The sequence below is a fragment of the Trachypithecus francoisi genome, unplaced genomic scaffold (assembly GCF_009764315.1).
Source record: "Trachypithecus francoisi isolate TF-2019V2 unplaced genomic scaffold, Tfra_2.0 Lachesis_group3, whole genome shotgun sequence".
NCBI classification, from domain to species: Eukaryota; Metazoa; Chordata; class Mammalia; order Primates; family Cercopithecidae; genus Trachypithecus; species Trachypithecus francoisi.
Window position 1 is genome coordinate 119,907,997 of NW_022681468.1, and position 17,631 is coordinate 119,925,627.

A 17,631-nucleotide genomic window follows, 5' to 3' on the forward strand; every position below is an offset into this window, starting at 1 on the left:
TATCGTAATTGCCAGAACCAGTGAATATGTTAGGTTACACAGCAAAGGGGCAGTAACGTCCCAGGTGAAATTGAAGTTGCTAATACACTGACCTTAAATTAAGGAGATTCTCTGGTTCCGAGGTGGGCCCAGTATAATCAAAAGGTCCTTAAAAATGGAAGATGAAGGCAGAAGAAGAGACTTAGAGGAAAAAGTGACTACAGAATAAGGTCAGAGAGATGCAACATTGCTGATGTGAAGATGGAGGAAGGGGCCAGGAGCCAAGGAGAGCAGGCAGCCTCTAGGAGCTAGAAAGGTAAGGAAACAGATTCTCCCCAACAACATCCACCAAAATCTAGATTTTACCCAGTGAGCCCCATGTCAGACTTGTAACCTACATGTAAGATCATATATTCGTTTGTTTGTTTTTTGAGCCACTAAGTTTGTGGTAATTTGTTACAGCAGCAACAGAAAACTAATGCAAGGTCAGAATTTGACCACAAATCCAGAAGTATTCTTAGTGCTGAGTATGGTGGCACGTGGTTTGCATTGCTTACTAGGAGAATTGATTGTACTCTCAATTAAAAGAACATAAAACATCGCTTATACACAACACACATGCAATTACTAGAACTTTAAATAGGCTGAATTAATAACCAGCCATTGTTGGTATGAAATAATTACAGCAAAATGCCAACTTACAACAGTGGTGTGATGGTTTTCAAAAAATAATGTGTCCAATATTCAGTCAAGCAAAAGAATGCTTTTTGTTTTGTTTTTGAGACAGTCTCACTCTGTCGCCCAGGCTGCAGTGCAGTGGCATGATCTTGGCTCACTGCAACCTATGTCTCCTGAATGCAAGTGATTCTCCTGCCTCAGCCTCCCGAGTAGCTGGGATTACAGGCATGTGCTACCATGCCCAGCGAATTTTGTATTTTTAGTAGAGACAGGGTTTCACCGTGTTGGCCAGGCTGGTCTCGAACTCCCGACCTCAAGTGATCCACCTGCACTGGTTTCCCAAAGAGCTGGGATTACAGGCATGAGCCACTGTGCCTGGCCAAGAATGCTTTTTGTACATACAGCACACTATTGACAGAAGACGATGGTAAATTTCTTCTGGCCAAACATGTAAGGCGGCTTTAAAAGTATTCTTAGTGCTGGGTATGGTAGCGCATGGTTTGAATTGCTTACTAAAATTGATTGGGCTCTCAATTAGATTTTCTACGGAATAGTTCAAAGATTATACATGACATTCTCTGAATCGTCTCCCAAATGGGACATCTTGCTGAAATACATACCAAATTTGACCTTAACTACTCTCATTCACATAATGGGAATAACAAATCTGTGCTGTTAAACACTTAGATTTAATTTAGGTAAGATATAGGATGATGGGAAGAAATCAGTGTAACAGAATATTCGATTTTTAGTGGGAAATAACATTAATTTTGAATTTGAGCTCTCAACTGATATTTGTTATGAGATATGTTAGCAAAAGCCTACAAAAAAATCTAGACCTGGCTATTTCATTTTTAAAGGGATTAAAAATACATATTTATTATTTTAAATATGTATAGGACTTTTCTAAACCAAAGGAGTCACACATAAAATACATAATAAATGTGACATTCCAATAAGATAAAATCCAAAAAAGGAAACAAAAATGTCTCCAGACGATGAAAGAGAAGATTCACATACAGATCATCCTGAAATTAATTTCTGTAGGGATTATTTCTCTGGACAGTGTAGACTAAGGTATAATTTTGACTGAGTAAAGGCCTACTGTTTTCAGTTTTCTTTATACTATCCCTTTATATTGTTCTTAATAAAATAGATGAATACTAATCTAGACATTACTTTGAGAGAGTAAAGATAACAAGATGAGATGGTAATCTATATGGAATTAAAATATTTAATAATTTGTCTGCTTAATATAATTATCATATGCTGCAGCCTCATTACAATGTTTGAACTTTATATGAAAAATTTATAGTTTTCTTGCTCAAACTGGCTTCAATTTAAAAAAAAAAACTTATAATTCATTTCTGATTCAAAATGTGGCCTTAAGATTTCTTTTTTTTTTTTTTTTTTTAGTAATTCCAGCTGTTCTACCTCAATAAAACTGAATGGAATTGTAATGCCCAGACCCGCGATGACCCGAAAGCAACCACCAGAATCCAGAGACAAAGCCAAGCGGCAGGGATCACTTTATTTCGAGTTCGAACTTGGTTCCCTCCAGCTAGGTATCCGATCCTAGGGAGAGACCCCGAGCTCGGTGTTCAGCCGTCTTTTATAGTCAGACACAAACAAGTTACAGCAAGTTACAGAGTCACTGGGGATTTTTACAGTTGTAGGTTTACGATTGGCTGACATTTAAAGTTAAACATTAGTCAGTTGTTCATTGGTTCCCGCCCTTTGACCAAACCACAAACGGCCGCTTGCCCTGCTAGGGACTTTCCAGATAACCTTGTTGTTTTAGCATTAAGGGGAGTTTCCTGACTTTTCTGACCTCTGATATTCAGTATTTTTCCACTCCTCATTCCCCCCTCTCTCTAGTATCTTGAGAGCCAATCTTGGGTCTTATATGTCTGACTCGGAAGTCTCAGTGAGTACAGGTTGGTACTGGGCTCTCAGGACCATAAGCTGGACAGTGTTGAGTCTTTCTTTTACAAAGTTTGTTAATCTGTTTATTATACATGGTCCTATAGTGAGTAAGAGAAGTATACTTATGAATGGTCCTATGAGGGGCACTAGAAGGGAGTACATGGAGGAATTCCACCAGCTGTTGGCAGCAGAGGTGAATTGTTGTTTCTGCAATTCTAGGCTGAGTTTATGTAGTTGTTGAACTCGTGTTTCTACGAGTCCAGATTCATTTATGTAGAAACAACAATCTTCTCTGAGGAAAAGACAGGTCCCTCCTTTTTCGGCCGTTAACAGGTCTAGTGCATGGCGGTTTTGTAAAGTAACTTGGGCAAGGGAAGTCAATTGTCTCTGTAATGAGGCAAGGGATTCGGCAGAAGCTTCCATAGCTATGGAGAATTGATGAGAGAGTTTTGCAGTGCTGATAAGGGAGTGGCCTAAAGCTCCCCCGGCTAGTCCTGCAGCAACTAAGGACGTGGTGAGTGAGACTCCGGCTACTAAGGGGAGGAATATAGCTCGTTTTGGTCTAGGGAAAGGGGCGGAGTCCCACCTGGAAAATTCTGCAGGGGTGCGCAAGGTTAGTTGGGGGACTAGCGTGACAGGGAGACACAGTAGGGTTATAGTGGCCTGAGTGGAAAGGTTCTTATATAGGGTCCCATTGCACCAGAAGAAAGAACCAGGAGGGGCAAAGAGGGTTGAGTTGGGAGTGGAAGTTGTATTACAGAGGGTAGTGCCAGCATTTGAATAACAAAAGGAAACTTGTGTCTGTCCAGGGTTTAGGAACAAGGGGACGTCAGGGATTGGGGGTGGTATGTGGCTATTGTTAGGGTTTAGGCTGAGAGAAGCCTTAGACGGGCCTGGAAGTGGAACTGCGGTTAACGGCGGTCGCCCTAGAGCCGCGCAGAAGAAGCATGCAGAGAGATTGCCTAGGCCAGTGGCGTTTGCGATTTCTAACCCTTCTCTTAATAGGGATAACCAGGAAAAGGGGCGGGTAGGAGTTAAAGTTGAAAGCTGGACATTTAATTCCCTTTCCTGGTTCTGTATAGCCGCGTGTAGGGTGGTCTGGATCTGAACAAGGGAACGCCAGAGAAAGAGACGGCTACTAGGCCAGGTAGTTCCTGAAGTCAAGTACATAGCCCCTTTTTGCTGGGAAGTCCAGCGGGAGTCCCAGGGGTCCCAGATAACCCAGGTGTAGCCTGATGTGGTTTTAAAGAAATTGTGTGACTGCCACATTTGACTGGATAGGGACTCAGAAGTTTTTAAGATTTTAACGGTGTGGATTTTGCAGGACCTATATGGACAGCCGACACTTTGTTCTACCCATGAGTTATTACAATAAGAGAGTGTTTGGTCAAAGAGGAAACAAATTGCGGGTGCTGCTTTTCCTGGCTGGTGTTTAAAATCAGTGAAATTTAGATGGATGGGAGTGTTACAGCCCCCAGGGGGACAGTCAGCAGTGCCTAATACAGAGCCCTTTTGTTCTGTCTGAGCATAATTGGTCCAGTTCTCAGTCAGGAAGAAACGCCAAGCGAAAGGGGATGTTGCCGGGTTTGCCTGGGTCTCCCCACAAGGGATCCATAAGAGTAGAAGAGTTATAAAGGAGGTAGGTGTCATAGTTACAGTTTAGGTTGCTGATGGCGTAGAACAAGTTTTAGAGGGTTTTCTTTGGTCCGGTCAACTGTCCAGGTTGCTGCCTCTCCTGTCGAGGATGTAACAAGGTCTGAGAGCGGGTCTATAGGCTTAGTGTGGGTGTGATGAATCCAGGCGGCGATGCCTTCCACTTTGAGGGCCGTAGGCATAGTCAGGATCACCTGGAATGGTCCTTTCCACCAGGGTTCCAGGGTTTCTTGTCAGTGGCGCTTGACGAGGACCCAGTCTCCCGGTTTGTATTGATGTGGAATGGGTGGAGGCCCAGCTTCATATAGTTCTTTTAGCTTGGGCCAGACTTCCTCATGAACTCTCTGTAGGGCTTGTAAGGAGAACAAAAGTTCAAGACCATTATCTGTGTCAGCTTTGAGGAGATTGTCTTTAAGGTTAGGGAGGATAGGGGGTGGTTTGCCATACATTATTTCATAAGGGGTAAGTCCTAGTTTATAAGGAGAGTTACGTGCCCAGAACAGAGCGTAGGGGAGGAGGACTACCCAGTTAGCGCCAGTCTCCATGGTCAATTTAGTTAGGGTCTCTTTTAATGTTCTATTCATTCTTTCTACCTGACCTGAGCTTTGGGGTCGATAAGCACAATGTAGTTTCCAATTAGCCCCAAGGATGGAAGCCAGTCCCTGACTGACCTTTGCGGTGAAGGCCGGCCCATTATCCGACCCTATCATGACTGGAAAGCCGTACCTGGACAGGATTTCTTCTAGGATCTTTTTGGCCACAATCTGTGCAGTTTCTTTTTTTGTCGGAAAAGCTTCTGCCCATCCTGAGAATGCATCTATAAAAACTAGTAAATATTTGTATCCATATTTTCCTGGCTTTATTTCAGAAAAGTCAATTCCCAATATATACCAGGTCTATCTCCCCTGTGTCTTTTTCCCGTGGTCTGGGTCCCGTGACTGGCGTTATTGAGTTGACATACTACACAGTTTTTAACCGTGGCGTCTACTTTTTCAGGGGCGTTTTTAATTTTTAGTCCAGCATGTTGAATCAAATCTAACATCCGCTGCGGGCCCAGATGAGTGCTTCAGTGGATTTGTGCTATTACTCGCTGCCCCGACCTGTCCGGAAGAATGGTATTGTTGTTAGAATCTTTCCACCACTGATTACTGACCTGTGTTCCGGGGAGTTTACTTATCCACTGGAGGTCTTCTTCTGAGTATTCTGGGTGAAAGGGCAATTCTCTGGGCCCGGGATCAGGCAGCTGGAGGGCCAGCAGCTGAGGAGTGGTTTTAGCCACGTCTTTTGCAGTCTGGTCAGCCAGGTTGTTTCCTTGAGTGACTGGTTAGTGGCTTTTTGATGTCCCGGACAGTGGACGATAGCCAGCTTTTTGGGTTCCCAAAGGGCAGCCAGAAGATTTAAGATTTCTTCTTTATTTTTAATGTCTTTTCCTTCAGCTGTGAGAAGCCCCCTCTCTCTCTGTATATAGCCCCATGTATGTGGGCAGTGGCAAATGCATACCGGCTGTCAGTATATATTGTCAGTTTACGGTCTTTGCCTAGTTTCAGGGCTTGTGCCAAGGCTATTAACTCAGCCTTTTGAGCCGATGTTCCTGGAGGTAAAGGCTCAGCCCAAACTATCTCAGTCTCTGAGGTTACCGCCGCCCCCGCATACCTCTGTCCTTGGTGAAGGAAGCTGCTTCCGTCAGTGAACCAGGTGAGGTCTGGTGGCGGTCGGTCCTGGAGGTCTTCTCTGACTCCATGTACCTGGGCTAGTATTTCAGCACAGTTGTGGAGCGGCTTACTTAAGTCTGGGTCTGGCAGCAATGATGCTGGGTTTAGGGTTGTCGGGGGCTTAAATGTTATTCTGAGGGGGTTTAGTAACAGCCCTTGATAATGGGTAAGCCGAGCATTGCTGAGCCATCGGTCAGGGGGTTGTCGGAGGATGCCTTCGACAGCATGAGGGGTGGTGACTTGTAATTCTTGGCCCATGGCCAGTTTGTTAGCGTCTTTGACCATCAGGGCTGTTGCAGCAATCATCCGGAGGCAAGGAGGCCATCCTGTAGCTACCGGGTCCAGTCTCTTTGAGAGGTATGCAACTGGTCTGCGCCAGGGACCTAAATTTTGAGTTAATACTGCTTTCGCTATGCCCCAGCTTTCGTCCACGTATAAGTGGAAAGGCTTAGAGACATCCAGAAGACCCAGCGTGGGGGCCGAGAGCAGAGCAGTTTTGATTTGCTGGAAAGCTTGCTCAGCCTCTTCAGTCCAATTGAAGGGCTGCTGCTCTTTGGTAGCCTGATAGAGGGGTTTTGCCAGTTCAGCGAAGCCAGGTATCCAGAGTCTGCAGAACCCTGCAGATCCCAGGAACTCTCTTACCTGTCGTGTTGACTGCGGTCTGGGGATCTGTAGGACAGTTTCTTTTCGAGCATTTGTTAGCCAGCGCTGTCCCCCTCTAAGTAGATACCCCAAGTAGGTTACCTCTGGCCTGCAGATCTGGGCCTTTTTAGCTGAGGCTCGATAACCCAGGTTTCCCAATGTTTTCAGGAGGTCTTTGGTTCCTTGGATGCAGGCCTCTGGGGACGTTGCCGCTATTAAGAGATCATCAACATACTGCAAGAGAGTTATACTGGGGTGTTGGCGTCGGTACTCACCCAAGTCTTCGTGGAGGGCTTCATCAAACAGAGTTGGGGAGTTTTTGAATCCTTGTGGCAGTCTGGTCCACGTCAGTTGGCCACTTATGCCTCTCTCAGAGTCTGTCCACTCAAAGGCAAAAATTTCCTGGCTTTTAGGGGCTAAAGGCAGGCTAAAAAAAGCATCTTTTAGGTCTAGAACAGTATACCATTGATTTTCAGGACTCAAGGTACTCAGGAGGGTGTATGGATTTGGCACCGTCGGGTGTATGTCCATTACCCTTTTATTGACTTCTCTTAAGTCTTGTACCGGCCTATATTCTTTACTGTTGGGTTTTTGTATTGGTAGCAGCGGAGTGTTCCATGGTGAGTGGCAGGGGCGTAGGACTCCATGATCTAGGAGTCGGCAGATGTGTGGTATAATTCCCTCTTTGGCTTCCGGGGCCATTGGGTATTGGCGCACGCGAATAGGGTCCATCCCGGGCTTAAGCCCAACAAAAATGGCGGGATGGTGCTTTGCTAGCCCTAGTCCTCCTGTTTCTGCCCAAGCCTCCGGGAAGTTCTGGAGCCAGGAGTCTATATTTTGGTTAGGAGGCGTTAACTCCTGGTGAAGCCGGTACTCATCCTCTAGAGTTACAGTAAGAACAGATAGTGGCCTGTTTTGGGAGTCAGTCACTTTGGGCCCTTCTGGTTGAAAATGGATTTGTGCCCCCATTTTTGTCAACAGATCTCTCCCAACAGGGGACAAGGGCTGTCAGGGATGACCAGGAAGCTATGGGACACTTTCTGGTTCCCAGTTTACTGCTCTCTGGGTTGTCCATGGATATTTCTTGGTTCCTGTGGCCCCTTGAACCAGGAGGAGTTGGAAGATAACTTTCCATAGGGCTTGACTAAGACCGAATGCTGTGCCCTGGTATCGACCAGGAACTGGACCGGGGACCCCTCCACTTGTAAAGTTACCCTAGGTTCAGGGAGGGGATCCGAACCCCGTCTCCCCTAGTCTGTATCTTGGGTAACTAGTATCGGCATAGATTTGGGCTGCCATTGTCCTTGGCCTGGCTGGCGCTGTTTCTTTTTGGGGCAGTCTTTTATCCAGTGACCAATTTCTTTACAGTATGCACATTGGTCTTTACTCAGATTGCGCCTAGGGGCACGCGTGGATTGGGTGCTTCCTGGCGGTGGTTGTTCTTTTTGGACGACCACCGCCAGGACTTTGGTCATTTTCTCAGTGGCCCTAATTTATCTTTCCTCTGGAGCATCTCTGTTGTTGTAAACTCTCTGTGCTATGCGAAGGAGGTCCTGGACCTGTTTTCCCTCCAAATCTTCTAATTCTTGTAGCTTTTTTTAAATATCTGCTTGACAAAGGACATAACGACTGCTGCCTGATTTTCAGGTGCCTCTGGATCTATAGGTGTATACTGTCTAAAGGCTTCCATTAGTCTTTCTAGATAAACAGCGGGGCTTTCTGTTTTTCCCTGTAAAACAGAATATACCTTAGCCAAATTAGTGGGCTTGCGAGCTGCAGCCCGGAGACCCGCCATTAGAGTCTGGCAATAAACAAGGAGCTTTCCCCTACCTTCTGCTGTATTGTAGTCCCACGTTGGCCTGGTCAAGGGAAATGCTGCATTAATGAGGTCGGGGTTTGCAGTCGGTTGACCGTCATCTCCAGGAACCAACTTTCTAGCCTCTACCTGGATTCTCTCCCGTTCCTCCGTTGTGAACAGAATGCGGAGGAGCTGTTGGCAGTCATCCCAGGTGGGCTGATGAGTGAACATGACACTATCTAGAAGGGCTGTTAGGTCCTTGGGGTTATCAGAGAACCGGGCATTCTGAGTCTTCCAGTTGTACAGGTCACTGGTAGAGAATGGCCAATACTGGAGTCTAGGGTTACCTGTGTCATCGGGGGGTCCTATTTCCCTTAAGGGGAGTGCTACAGTGGAATTGGGAACTTGCAGAGCTGCCTCATGCTGGACACGCCCGCGCGTTCGCCCTGTCGGCCCTCCCGAGCCATGTTCACTTTCAGTTTCTCCTGGCGCCGCGGCCACTTCTCGGCCCTCATGGCTTCCTGGGAGTGCGGCCAGTTGGGCTTGGGCATGGGGTCTGGGAGGGGGAGGATAAGGTGGGGGTTCCAAGGATGCGAGGTCCTGGCTGTCAGGCAACACAGGGGGCAAGTGGGCAGTTGGAGTTTTTGGTCTTTTGGTGGTCCCAGTTGGTTGCGCGACTAGGGTTTTACAGGGTTCAGAGGTCAGCAGAAAGGGAGCTAGCCACGGGGGCGGATTTTCCACCAGATCTTGCCAGACTAAAATGTAGGGGATCTGATCTGGGTGTCCCGAACGACCTGGCAGGAAAACCCTTAATTTTACCTGGAGGATAATGGGGAGGCAAAAAGTTCCCTCGGCTGGCCAGCCTACGCCGAAGGTGGGCCACTCAGAGTGGCAGAGGGTTATTAATTTTCCCTTTTTAAGTTCTATACTGAGATCATGTCCCCTTGCTCTCACACCTTTAAAATTATTGACAAGGAGAGAAAGTGGTGTGGTCTGGGAGTTGCCCATTCCGAGGAAGTCCTGTTGATAGAATATGGGTGGTAAGGGATATTAGTGCCTGGTACAGGACTGGCTCTGAAGCTCCTGTAAATCAAGGTAAATTAGTAAGGGGCGAGCAACAGATAACTTCCAACAACCAAGATATATTGATCGCTAGCGCGTCTCGGGCCTAGGACCCGACCAGAAGCAGATGGGCCACAGAATACAGAGCCCCAGATGAGTACCGGAGGACGTCTCCCACTGGCCTCCACTGACTGTCCTATAGCGCGTCCGCCAGGACTAGATCAGTCTCATATACAGACCCCGCGGGATTATTCAGAGGCAGACAGACAACATATAAACAGAGCCGGCTTACTCACTTTTGCGATGACCCGTTGGCCTGGGGTCTGGTGGGCTTAGGGGCAATCCCGGACGAGCCCCCAAGATGTAATGCCCAGACCCGCGATGACCCGAAAGCAACCACCAGAGTCCAGAGACAAAGCCAAGCGGCAGGGATCGCTTTATTTCGAGTTTGAACTCGGTTCCCTCCAGCTAGGTATCCGATCCTAGGGAGAGACCCCGAGCTCGGTGTTCAGCCATCTTTTATAGTCAGACACAAACAAGTTACAGCAAGTTACAAAGTCACTGGGGATTTTTACAGTTGTAGGTTTACAGTTGGCTGACATTTAAAGTTAAACATTAGTCAGTTGTTCATTGGTTCCTGCCCTTTGACCAAACCACAAACGGCTGCTTGCCCTGCTAGGGACTTTCCAGATAACCTTGTTGTTTTAGCATTAAGGGGAGTTTCCTGACTTTTCTGACCTCTGATATTCAGTATTTTTCCACTCCTCAGAATCTCAGCAGAAGATTCTCCCAAATGAAATTAATTTAAGAAACAAAACTAAGAACTACAATGACTCAGGAATAGTGGTTTAATTTAACATCATTGTCAATAGAACACAAATTATATGATAATGTTGGTTACAATACTATAACTCAATTTTACTGAAATGAAGAAGTAAAATGAATTATATGGAATAAACACACGTAATAATTTATAAATTATGCATGTTTTTGTTTTATTACTCTTTCAAACATAAGTAATTCATCAATGTAACATTTAGACATGTGCAATAATAATTAAACTCAGTTGTTTTTCATATTTTGCTGACTTTAGCTATATAAAAATCAAAGTTTCCCTTTTTCTGTCCTTATAAAGGGGCATTTGTCAGCCCAGGCACAGTGGTTCACACCTGTAATCCCAGGACTTTGGGAGGCCGAGGTGGGTGGATCACCTGAGGTCAGGAGATTCAGACCATCATGTCTAACTTGATGAAACTCTGTCTGCACTAAAAACACGAAAAATTAGCTGGGCATGGTGGTGGGTGCCTGTAATCCCAGCTACTCAGGACGCTGAGGCAGGAGAATTGCTTGATCCCAGAAGGCAGAGGTTGCAGTGAGCCAAGATCATGCCATTCCACTCCAGCCTGGGCAACAAGAGTGAAACTCTGTCTCAAAATAAATAAATAAATAATAAAATAAAGGGGCATTTGTTAAGGTAGAATAGAACCACTTTATATAACTGTTGGCTTCATTTATAACTTTTAAGTATTTAGACATATAGCCTATGGCCTGCATTTGTCCTCCTTATTCAGACTTAGCATATGTGGGGAAAAGAAAGAGAGGTCAGCCTGTTACTGTGTAGATTTAAGATACTCCATTTGGTTCTGTATTTAAGATGCTGTTAATCTGTGACCCTACCCCCAACCTTGTCCTTGCAAGAGACATGCGCTGTGGTGACTCAAGGCTTAATGGATATTGGGCTGTGAAGGATGTGTCTTTGTTAAACAAGTACCTGAAGGCAGCTTGCTGGTTAAAAATCCTGCCCGTCCCTGGGCAATGGAACATCTCAGTGTAAAACCCATTGTGTGCTTTGTTTACTGAGCAAGGAGAAAACTGCCTTTAGGAATAAGGTGGGACTTGCTGGAGCAATGCTGCTAAAAGGTTTATGGAAATGTTTGCATATGCATATCAAGGCACAGCATTTTCCTTTGAACTTATTCATGTCACAGAGATCTTTATCCTTATGTCTTACTGCTAATTTTATACCTACAATGATCCTATTATCCTGCCACTTCCTTTTCTTTGAAATGGTAAAGATAATTATCAATAAATACTAAGGGAACTCAGAGACCGGGGCGGTGTGGGTCCTCTGTAAGCTGAGCGCCCGTCCCCTGGGCCCCGCTTTTCTTTCTCTATACTTTGTCTCTGTGTCTTATTTCTTTTCTAAAGTCTCTCGTTCCACCTAACGAGAAACACCCACTGGTGTGGAGGGGCAGGCCACCCCTTCAAGCATATATTAAGGGCAGGTCTGGTTTCATTTGATCATCATGAGAGCATGGCAAGGTAGGGACTGTCGACCCATTTTACAAATAAGAAAACAGAAGCTCAGTGAGACGAAGTTTCCAAGGTCATAATAAATACCAGAACCAAGATGCAAACCCTAGTCTTAAATTGCAAAACCCCTGTGTGCTTCACAGCACCCAGCTAGTGGAACTAAGGATTGCTACAGACATGTTTTATAGAAATGCTAAGGGTCATGAAAGTTTTCAGAAGGAAGTAATCACTGGGGATGAAGGAAGGACCTGGAAGAATGACTGGGGGACTCCGGTTCTGGCCAAAGGATGGTCGATTAGATGTTATGAAGGATCCTTCTGATTAATGCAATTAATATGCTGTCTGGAGTATGCATCATAAGCCAGTATATCAGCAAAATGACACAAAAGTAAAGAAGTCACAAAGCCCCAAAACAGAGGGAAACCAGGAACCCTGTGAGGTAAGCTGCATTCACCATCAGAGTCTTTGCTGCCAGATTTTGTAAACAAGGGATGAAACCCAAGGCCCATCAAATGCAGGGAATCTAATAGGAGACTTTGCCAATAAAGCTGGGAGTCTAAAGATAAGTGAGTGTGAACTAAATTCAACCAGGCAGAGGAGGACAATAAGGAAAATTGTTTCTCTGAAAAAAAAATCTCTCCCAAAATTCATAACCATCAAATAGTCTTCATATAGGTTTGTGGTCCAAGCCCCTACTACTTTTGTGGTCCAGGAAATCTCAAGTGAAAAAATTAAAGTGATTACAAATAGAAAGAGGTTAACATTTTGTAGTTCCCTCAGGTAAGTTACAAAAACAAACACAAATCCTCTCTGAAGGATTTCTACTTTTTTTTTTTTTTCTTGAGACAGAGTCTTGCTCTGTCACCCAGGCTGGAGTGCAATGGCGTGATCTTGGCTTACTGCAACCTCCACCTCCTGAGTTCAAGCTATTCTCCTGCCTCAGTCTCTCGAGTAGCTGGGATTACAGGCACATGCCACCACACCCTGCTAATTCTTGTACTTTCAGTAGATACAGGGTTTTGCCATGTTGGTCAGGCTGGTTTTGAACTCCTGACCTCAGGTGATCCACCTGCCTTGCCTCCTAAAGTGCTGGGATTACAGGCGTGAGTCACTGCATCCAGCCAGATTTCTACTTTAACACAGGCATGCACACATAGGGAAATAAAACACCATGAGTGAGAAACAGCAGAAACAGTAGATGGCAGAGACAGAGATCAAAGCACAAATATTAAAACATAAAATAACTGTGTTTAATATATTTAAATAAATAAACAGGAAACAAGCCAATTTGAAAAAACAGGCTGGGCTTAGTGGCTCAACCCTGTAATGCCAACACTTGGGGGACTGTGGTGGGTGGATTGCTTGAGCCCAGGAGTTTGAGACCAACCTAGGCCACACAGTGAGACACTCTCATCTCTACAAAATTTAAAAAAAAAAAAAATTAGCTGGGTATGGTGGAGCAGAGCTGTAGTCCCAGCTACTGGGGAGGCTGAGGCAGGAGCATCACTTAAGCCCAAGAGTTTAAGGCTATAGTGAGCCATGATTGCACCACAACACTCCAGCCTGGGTGACAGAGCAAGACCCTGTCTCAAAAAAAAAGGAGCCTAATATAACTTTTAGAAATTAAAAAATAATAATTGAAATTTAAAATACATCAAAGGAATAAACAATACACTAAATCTGTCTGAAGAGAAAATTAGTCAACTGAAAGATCCAAAGAAAGTACCCAGAATGCAGTCCAGAGAGAGTAATAGAAAATATGAAAAATCTAGTAAGAGACACAGAGAACATTTCTCCAGAAGGAGAAAATATAAATGGTTTTGATGTGCTATTTGAAGAAATAACTTATACATTTCTGGAATTATTGAGTCATCAGTCTTCATATCCAAGACGTTAAGTAGACAGTTGGTGTTCACCAAATATTACACGTGCTTTCCCATATTCCTCAGACTTTCTCAACGTTAGGTTGGGGCCATGTGATTATTTCTGGTTAATGTTACTTCTAGGCCAGAAGAGTTAAAAGCAGAGGCGCAGTAGCTCATGCCTGCAATCCCATCACTTTGGGAGGCCGAGGTGGGCAGATCACCTGTAGTCAGGAGTTCGAGACCAGCCTGGCCAACATGGTGAAACCCCATCTCTGCTAAAAATACAAAAATTAGCCAGGTGTGGTGGTGCCACCTGTAATTCCAGCCATATGGGAGGCTGAGGCAGGAGAATTGCTTGAACCTTGGAGGCGGAGGTTGCAGTGAGCCAAGAGAGTGCCACTGCACTGCAGCCTTGGCTACAGAAGCAAGACTTGATCTAAAAAAAAACAAAAACAAAAAGCAGAAAGCCTTCTTGCAGATATCACTACACACTTCTAAAGGACCTTTCGGAGGGACTCTTCAGTACTGAGCCACTCATCATGCCACGGGAATTGCTTTTGGCCAACGGGCACTAGTTACACTCCTCCCTGGAGGTCATGTACATCCACTGATGAGGGATCAAGGTCCTGGCCTCCTATTCCCATTTGGGACAACTCTGAAAGGCCAACTAACCTCCAGAGCTCCTGAGTGACTGGTGGAGGCTTCTAACACAGCTTCTCTTTCTGTACATCCTGCCTCCTTCACATCCTTGCAGGTGTTCTTGAGAATACTCCCCCATAAACTTCCTGTGCCCGAATCTTTTTCTCAAAGTCTGTTTCTAGGGAAACTAACTTTCTCTTCTCCTCCCATCCAAGCTCGAATCTGGCCCAGCCCTGCCTAGTTTCTGAGATCAGGCGAGATAGGCGTGTTCAGGGTGGTATGGCTGTAGACCCTCGCTTCCCCTTCTGTGATGACCTTGGAGGCTGTAGCTGGGAGATGGTGGATCTTCCATCTGCCTGGGTGTCTCAGTCCTTCACTGACCACTTAGCTACGTAGAGTGATGTGAAATAATCTTTGCTATGTTAAGTCACTGAGCTATATGGGGTAATTTTTAACTCAGCATAGCCTGACCCTATCTAGTACAGCTATTCATGTTAAAATAGCTGAAGTGACCACTAAACTAATCCACATACACCATATTTCTAACACATTAATTATAAAACAGGTGGAAGGGAAAAATAGCATATGAAAAGAAAAAAAAGATGAATGTAGAACTCAATCCAAGAAAGTAAGGGAAACAAGGAAAAAATAGAGAAAACAAGACAAAAGCATTTAAGACAATGAAAATAAATGTGGGTATCAGTAATCATTATAAATATAAGTAGACTAGGCCAGGCGCAGTGGCTCAAGCCTGTAATCCCAGCACTTTGGGAGGCCGAGACAGGTGGATCACGAGGTGAGGAGATTGAGACCATCCTGGCTAACACGGTGAAAGCCCGTCTCTACTAAAAATACAAAAAAACTAGCCAGGCGAGGTGGCGGGCGCCTGTAGTCCCAGCTACTCCGGAGGCTGAGGCAGGAGAACTGCGTAAACCCGGGAGGCGGAGCTTGCAGTAAGCTGAGATCCGGCAACTGCACTCCAGCTGAGGCGACAGAGCAACAACTGGAGACTATACATTATTTATAGGCACACTTAGAAGATTTATGAAAATTATTCATATGCTAGGCCATCAAGCTAGTCTGAACAAACGTCAAGGATTGGAATAACACAGGGGGCATTCTCAGACCAAGATCAATTAAGTTAAATCAATAGTATAAAAACTCCATATACTTGGAAGCATAGAGTTACCATATGATCCAGCAACTCCACTGCTGGGTTGTTCACCAAAGAGACTGACAACTTGTCCACCTAAATGACTTGTACGCAAATGTTCACAGTGGCATATTTATTTATAATAGCCAAAAAATAGAAACAACTCACCTGTTCATCAACTAATGAATGGATAAACAAACTGTGGTATATCCATTCAATAGACTATGATTTGGCTATTAAAACAAAGTACTGATAGATGCTACAGCGTAGATGAACCCTGCAAACATCCTGCTAAGTGAAAGAAGCCAGTCAGAAAAGGCCACATATTGCACCATTCTGTTTGTGTGAGATATCCACAACAGGTGAATCCAAACAGACAGAAAGTAGGTTAGGTGGTTGCCAGGAACTGAGGGGATATAAAACAGCTGCTAACGAGTGCAGTTCTTTCTGGGGTGACGAAAATGTTCTAAAAACTGGTGATCATGGTGATGGTTTTGTGCAACATAATCTGTGTTCAACATACAAAAACCCACTGAATTGTACGCTTTTACAGGGTGGATTTTACAATATGTGAATTGTATCTCAACAAGGCTGTTATAAAAAAAATCTTTCCATCAAGAAAATTCAGCTATAGGGCCAAGCTGTTCCCTGCACAACTCCACAGGTTGCCATTCGCATAGACTAAAAGGGAAATGGTGCCACCTTAGAGTTGGGCAATATGGTGGCTCCGCCCAGGTAATTTCCCAGATAAATTCTACCAACCACTCAGGAATGTATAATTCTAATATTAGATATTTTTCCCCATAGAATAAATAGGCAGCAATCTCCAACTCACTTGTGGTTGGCATAATCTGAATCCCAAGTCCAGGCAAGGACAGCATAAGAAGAAAACATTATAGGCCAACTCATTAAATTGACTTAAAGATCCTGAACAAAATATTAGCTAACTGACTCTAGCAATAGATTAAAGAGATATTGTATCATAATCAAACTGTATTCAAAACAAGAACAAAAAATTGGTTTAACGTTAGTAAATCAATCAATGTAATCACCACATTAACAACTTAAATAAATCATATATGATCATCTCAAAAGATACTGATTGGAAAAAAGAGTTCTGTAAAATTCATAAAGGAGGCCAGGTGCGGTGGCTCATGCCTGTAATCCCAGCACTGTGGGAGGCTGAGGTGGGTAGATCACCTGAGGTCAGGAGTTTGAGACCAGCCTGGCCAACATGATGAAACCCCATCTCTACTAAAAAATACAAAAATTAGTTGGGCGTGGTGGCACTTGCCTGTAGTCCCAGCTACTTGGGAGGCTGAGGCATGAGAATCACTTTAACCTGGGAGGCAGAGGTTGCAGTGAGCCAAGACTGCGCCACTGCACTCCAGCCTGGGTGACAGAGTGAGACTCTGTCACAAAATAAATAAAATAAAATATAATAAAATAAAATTCATAAGGGAAGGCCGGACACGGTGGCTCACACCTGTAATCCCAGCACTTTGGGAGGCCGAGGCAGGTGGATCATGAGGTCAGGGGCTCAAGACCAGCCTGGCCAAGATGGTGAAACCCTGTCTCTACTAAAAATACAAAAACTAGCTTGGTGTGGTAGCAGGCACCTTTGATCCCAGCTACTTGGGAGACTGAGGTAGAGAATTGCTTGAACCTGGGAGGCAGAGGTTGCAGTGAGCTGAGATCTCACTACTGCACTCCAGCCTGGGTGACAGAGTGAGACTCCATCTCCAAAAATAATACCCTTAATCTGATAAAGATGAAAAGATTACTTATTATATATACACACATACACACACAGCAAACATACTAAGTGGTGAAATGTTAAAAGCATTTCTTTTCATTAAAACCAAGAACAATACAAAGATGCCTGCTATCACAACTCCTATTTTATATATATATATATATTTTTTTTTTTTTTCTTTTTTTGAGACAGAATGGTGATTGCCTTAAAATCACTTACCTCGGCATCCCAAAGTGCTAGGATTACAGGTGTGACCCACCAAGCCCGGCTCCTATCATATTTTAATAAGCTACCAGGTGATTCTGATATTGGTGATCTAAGCACCCTCTCTGAACAGCCCTGGGCTGGAGAAACCATTTGCCCATTGAGATGGCTCCTTGTTCCCAGTGCCTGAGCCCACCTACCAAACACTAATGCCAGCCACTGATCTGGCTATGCTTCCTTCGTTCGTAATA

At 44.6% G+C, this 17,631-nt stretch overlaps 2 protein-coding genes across 6 annotated transcripts in view; both read right to left on the reverse strand.

Moving 5' to 3' along the window:
* Positions 1-17,631, reverse strand: part of PAQR5 (progestin and adipoQ receptor family member 5) — a 115,122-nt gene that overhangs the window by 32,645 nt on the left and 64,846 nt on the right. The window contains exon 1 of one of the 5 annotated variants that reach the window (XM_033189586.1): positions 9,747-9,851. The exons of the other annotated variants lie outside the window; for them this stretch is intronic. The gene's annotated coding sequence lies outside the window, so the exon portion shown is untranslated. Of the gene's footprint in view, positions 1-9,746; positions 9,852-17,631 lie in introns of those variants that run through there. 5 annotated transcript variants of the gene reach the window in all.
* Positions 2,395-4,309, reverse strand: LOC117070428 (endogenous retrovirus group FC1 Env polyprotein-like). Its single transcript, XM_033189579.1, has 2 exons — positions 4,093-4,309; positions 2,395-3,758 (listed from the first exon to the last, which is right to left on the reverse strand). Exon 2 carries the CDS (start codon positions 3,751-3,753, stop codon positions 2,560-2,562), a length of 1,194 nt encoding a protein of 397 aa, XP_033045470.1. The 5' UTR covers positions 3,754-3,758; positions 4,093-4,309; the 3' UTR covers positions 2,395-2,559.

What these genes read in the sequence shown, in the direction of transcription:
- LOC117070428 (XM_033189579.1), bottom strand. Translation starts at nt 3,753, where the DNA reads ATGTACTTGACTTCAGGAACTACCTGGCCTAGTAGCCGTCTCTTTCTC.